This window comes from Dipteris shenzhenensis, chromosome 8, assembly GCF_047967505.1.
Source record: "Dipteris shenzhenensis isolate YYH24624 ecotype China chromosome 8, Dip_SZ_1.0, whole genome shotgun sequence".
Lineage (NCBI taxonomy): Eukaryota > Viridiplantae > Streptophyta > Polypodiopsida > Gleicheniales > Dipteridaceae > Dipteris > Dipteris shenzhenensis.
In genome coordinates this window covers 13,324,997-13,329,834 of record NC_141603.1, presented here as the reverse complement: position 1 = coordinate 13,329,834, position 4,838 = coordinate 13,324,997, and the positions used below count along the sequence as shown (strand labels likewise).

The 4,838-nt window shown below is 46.5% G+C and overlaps 1 protein-coding gene across 1 annotated transcript; it reads right to left on the bottom strand.

Annotated features, from left to right (window-relative positions):
• Nucleotides 1-825: 825 nt before the first annotated feature.
• On the bottom strand, nt 826-2,760 carry LOC147899135 (pentatricopeptide repeat-containing protein CRR2, chloroplastic-like). The gene is made up of 3 exons (XM_087378238.1): nt 1,908-2,760; nt 1,410-1,805; nt 826-1,217 (listed from the first exon to the last, which is right to left on the bottom strand). Exons 1-3 carry the CDS (start codon nt 2,758-2,760, stop codon nt 826-828), a joined length of 1,641 nt encoding a protein of 546 aa, XP_087234364.1.
• Nucleotides 2,761-4,838: the final 2,078 nt, after the last annotated feature.

The following is a 4,838-nucleotide window of genomic DNA, read 5'->3' as shown; positions in this document are numbered from 1 at the left end:
CAAAGTTTGACCCCCATGAAAGGAGGGCTTGCTGCCCTTACTTCTCATCCCATAAACGTAGGGGAGGTACCTTGCCCCCCCCCGCCCCCCCCTCCTCCAATGAAAGGAGAGCTTGCTGCCCTTCTAATCCACCCAAGCCTTGTAATGCCTGCAGGAAGAGAGAGAGAGCGAGAGAGAGCAGCTCTAAGCAGAATTTGCCTTCAGTTTTAACTCAATATTTCATTGACAGTGCCCCTTCTACGTTCAACCCACAACCTTGTGGAGTTTATAGAGGTCTCTTTTGTGCTCCAATTATGCTGTTTTGTCCACTCCGCATTTCTGCTGTCAAAGTTTTCTTGACATGGTTCACGTTTCCCACAATCTGTCATTTGTGAGGCTTGTGGCACACCCACCTTGCTGCACATCAACTAGCTCATTACAATATCCTCACCCCATGTACTCCATATCAAGAGAGATACATCTCTACTTCTGGCAGGGATCTCACCAATTAAGCAGCACAAGTTAACTTTGATGTTTAATGGAAACGATTAATATTCCTTGGAACTTAGAGTTGGGTTTGGTGAGACAAGTGTTCTTGCCGAATGAAAAAGAGCCCAAAGCAATGAGTGGCAGCAAAGCATGTGCTCTCTATCTTCTTCATCCACATAACAAAGCACTGCATTCTTCCAGTACATATCCTGCCTCCTTCATGCTTCTACTCAGGCCTTACATCTTGGCATATTGCCTCTTCCATGTGCCTACTTGGCCTTATAACTGGCATGTATAATCTCCTGTTGAGGATCTAATGTGTCTCTAGCAATGAACTCATGGATGACATTATTTACTTCAATACGACTGCAACCTGGTACCATTACCAATCATTGCCTTTCTTATCCTCGATTCATCATCAGATCTGCATGCTTTAGCATGCATATTTGCTAGCGATACATACGGTGAAGCATTCCATGGATCTAGCTCAGAAACATAATTTGCAGCACGGCCAGCCCGCTCTGCATCACTATGAATTATGCAGGATGAAAGCAAGCTTGACCACGCTGGAGCAACATGTCCAAATGGCATGCTGATGATCAAGTCCTCTGCCTCTTCCAACAGCCCCTGTCGCCCAAGAAGATCGATCATGCACACATAATGTTCCACTGATGGGATTATGCCATGGTAACTAGTCATTGAGGCAAAGTATCGCCTTGCATCAGCAACCAGACCAGCATGACTGCATGCTGTGAGAATGCAAGTGAAAGTGATCTTGTTTGGCTTGATGCCTTCAGCCTGCATTTGACCGAAAAGTTGAAACGCTTCGTTCTCATGCCCATTCTGGGCACATGCTGCGATCATGGCACTCCAGGAGACCACATTCTGCAGGGGCATCTCTGCAAACACAGCCCTAGAATCAACAAGGCTCCCACACTTGCCATACATTTTGAGAAGGGCTGTTCCCACAACAATATCAAACTCAGATCCACTGCCAACAATAGTAGCATGGATAGCTTGACCGTCTTCTAGGGTTGCTATACTGATACATGCATCCAAAATGCAGATGAAGGTGACCATGTTTGGCTTGACACCTTTGCCCTGCATTTGAGCAAACAGTTGCAGGGCCTCCTTGCTGTGCCCTTTCTGCGTGTACACTGTGATCAAAGCATTCCAAGATACCACATTAGGCAGTGGCATCTTTGCAAACACAACCCTTGAATCATCTAGGCTGCTGCAATTGCCATACATATTGACGAGGGCTGTCCCCATGACAACATCTGACTCGCATCCATTACCAACAATAGCAGCATGGATTTCTCGACCTTCTTTAAGAACTGCCACATTGGCACATGCATCCAAAACAACAATGAAGGTGATCTTGTCTGGCTCAAAGCCTTTGTCTTGCATTTGACCAAACAGTTGTAGGGCCTCCTTGCTGTGTCCATTCTGGGCGCATGCTGCAATGATGGCATTCCATGAGATTACGTCCTGCATTGGCATTTCTGCGAAAACAGTCCTTAAATCATCCAGGTCCCCACACTTGCCATACATATTGATGAGGGCGTTCCCCACCACAACATCAGACTCCAATCCATCGCCAGCAATGGTAGCATGGATCTCTCGACCTTCTTCTAAGGTTGCCACATTGGCACATGCATCCAAGGCACAAATGAAGGTGATCTTGTCTGGCTTAAAGCCTTCAGCCTGCATTAGACCAAATAATTGTAAGGCCTCCTTGCCATGCCTATTCTGGGCACATGCAGCAATCATAATAGTCCAAGAGTACAAATTTCGATCATTGGTTCTGTCAAACACAGCACGTGCATACTCTAGCCTGCCACACTTGCTGTACATTTGGACGAGAAGGTTACTCAAAAATCCATTGCCTGCATATCCATGTCTAATCATATGTTCATGCACGTATTCACCCTCAGACAGGGCCCTGGCATTGGCGCAACGCCTCAAAAGTGAGGCATAAGTAACAACATCTGACTTGAAAACCGGTTGATTGTGGATTTCCTCATTCAAGCTTACAGGGTCTTCCTTCCTCGCAAGGGCCTTCTGGCTGTGCCCATCTAACATGTGTGTATGACAGCTTTTGGTGGTACCTAGCTCGCTGAGCCCTCGTTCTACACGTTTGTCCCTGTCCTTCTGCTTAATGTCTAATTTCGAATCCCTTGCCCTGGAGCCAGGCCTACTCAAGGTAGTCGATTCTTTAGGCGTGCAACATACTACCCTGTCTGCTTGCATTTTCTCCAAAGACAGCCGCTCAATCCCAACATGAGGCATGCCAAATGCGGACTATAAAAAGAGAAAATCACAACAGAGGAATAGCACCTACATTTGATTATGAAGCACCAAGAAGTTCATAACTGGTGCTACCAGGCAATGTATGAAGAGCCGATTCTTAAGCCACAATGTTGTTTGCCACTCCTTTGTCTTCAGCAGGGATAGCTTCATTGGGTTTTCAGGTGGTCCCATAGCTAGTTTGGGTTGCAGTGGAGCGTAGTAGCGTACTGTAAAGGCCTGACAATTGGTGGGTGTTGCCACCAAAAGCGGATTCTGGAATCTGAAAAATTCCAGGTGGAATCTCTGAACCATGCGCCGCCTTCCGCCCGCCAAGTACAGCCCACGACGTGAGCAACGAAAAAAAGTATTAATTGAATGGGCGCACCCCATTACACACTAGGTGCCCATCGTAGATTTTGAACCAACGGCTACCCAACAATGGTTCCGCTCATTGGCACATTGGAAGAGTGCTCATCGTTGGGCAGCCAAGCCCACAAAAGCTTTCCTTTTGTGGGCTTGGCTGCCCAACGATGAGCACTCTTCCCAAACCTTCCACTTCTATGTGGACTCCACATCCATTGCCCGCCCATCCTTAAAAAACTCACCTCCTATTGGTTCAATCAACCTCCCAGTGATGGGCGCCTCTTAGTGTGTAAATAGCCTAAGAGACGGTTGGAGCTTTATCTTGTAGTAGGCGAAGGGAGCCTTCCATGGTGAAGAGGCTCAGAAGTTCGATCATATCCCACTCTCAATTGAAGGATGGCCCCTTGATGGGATGGTTCACACGAGCCGACGATTATCAGGCTGCTCACCAATCCTGCTAATTTATGTCACCAATGTGTGATTGGTGTAGGGGGAATGGATCAATCATGTAGTGCTTGGAGGAGTTGGCCATGGAGTGGGCGGCCTCATGGGGGACGAACAAAATCTTTTGTGTCAATGTCTGCACCCATGTCTCCTATTGAGCTTCACACCACCTTTTGGGGAGTAGTGTGAACCTAGCCTTATTGAGTATGGGATTGTATATGGATGACTTCCTAAGGTTACACGGCCAAACCCAACCAAATTACCTCAAACTAGCCAGACATCTAAGAGAAAGAAAGGTTTTGCTGCTATGGCACCAAATCCTGCAATGTGATCTGACTAGTGCTTGCGCGGGCGATGTGTTGGATGAGCTTTCGTCCCGCTGGACATGACCCTCTCCAGTGGTGTTTTACCAAATCCATCGAGAAGATGGGAGGCGTCTGCCCCATCTCAACCCGCCCTGAATCGTTTACTAGCGAGTTTGGGCACAAAGGAGGGGATTGTACTTCGTGGAAGTGAGCTCTTTCTAGACCTACTACTCATGATCTCCCTCCTTGTCTTTTGATGAAGGGGTTAGAATGTCCCACGAAATAGAACTAAAGAGGTGCCTAACTACACGCAAGGAAGACTCAAGCCACATCGTTGTCAAAGTGCATGCCATGCTCTAATCTATAGCCTCGAAGAGACACTAGAAGACCTATATGCAAAATAGATGTTCGTGGAAGTGGAACATGCAATGTGGGCAGGGAAGCACAAAGCATGCTTGAAAAACATAGATGTGGAGGACAAGTTTACTTCCATCTTCTAGCATTTCGCACAAAGTAGGCCCAAATATGAGTTTCTCACTTACATCAGTGTTTCAAGCATCCAAATATTGTCCTTGGTGACTTTAAAATCACTTACAACCCTTGTGACAAGCATCCTAGTTGAAAAAGTAGGGATAACAATAGAAATTAATAAAGCCCATTTGATGGCACACCGACGTACCATCAAATGGACTTTATTTGTTTTTTGTATATACACTTCCCCACAATAGACTTGTCCACAAACAAAGGTGAAAAGTCGTAGATCCACAATGGCATCTTACATGAAGGCAATTTAAAACATGAATGAACATTTCCAAAGCTTAACTTTGGAAACACCATGTGCAGTCTCAATGGTGACTCACATGTTGTGGGGATCTTGAAGGAATGCCGATGGAGCCTCCACTCCAAGCTACTCCCTGTGAGAGCAATGCAAAGCTTGAGCTATCCGCAAGTGTCACTCAAGCGGCT

What these genes read in the sequence shown, in the direction of transcription:
- LOC147899135 (XM_087378238.1), bottom strand. Translation starts at nt 2,760, where the DNA reads ATGCCTCATGTTGGGATTGAGCGGCTGTCTTTGGAGAAAATGCAAGCA. An exon ending in ATGCGCCCAGAATGGACACA is followed by an intron (nt 1,806 to 1,907) that starts GCAAGGAGGCCC and finishes CCAATGTGGCAG; the next exon opens with TTCTTAAAGAAGGTCGAGAA. An exon ending in AGCCCTTCTCAAAATGTATG is followed by an intron (nt 1,218 to 1,409) that starts GCAAGTGTGGGA and finishes GCATTCTCACAG; the next exon opens with CATGCAGTCATGCTGGTCTG.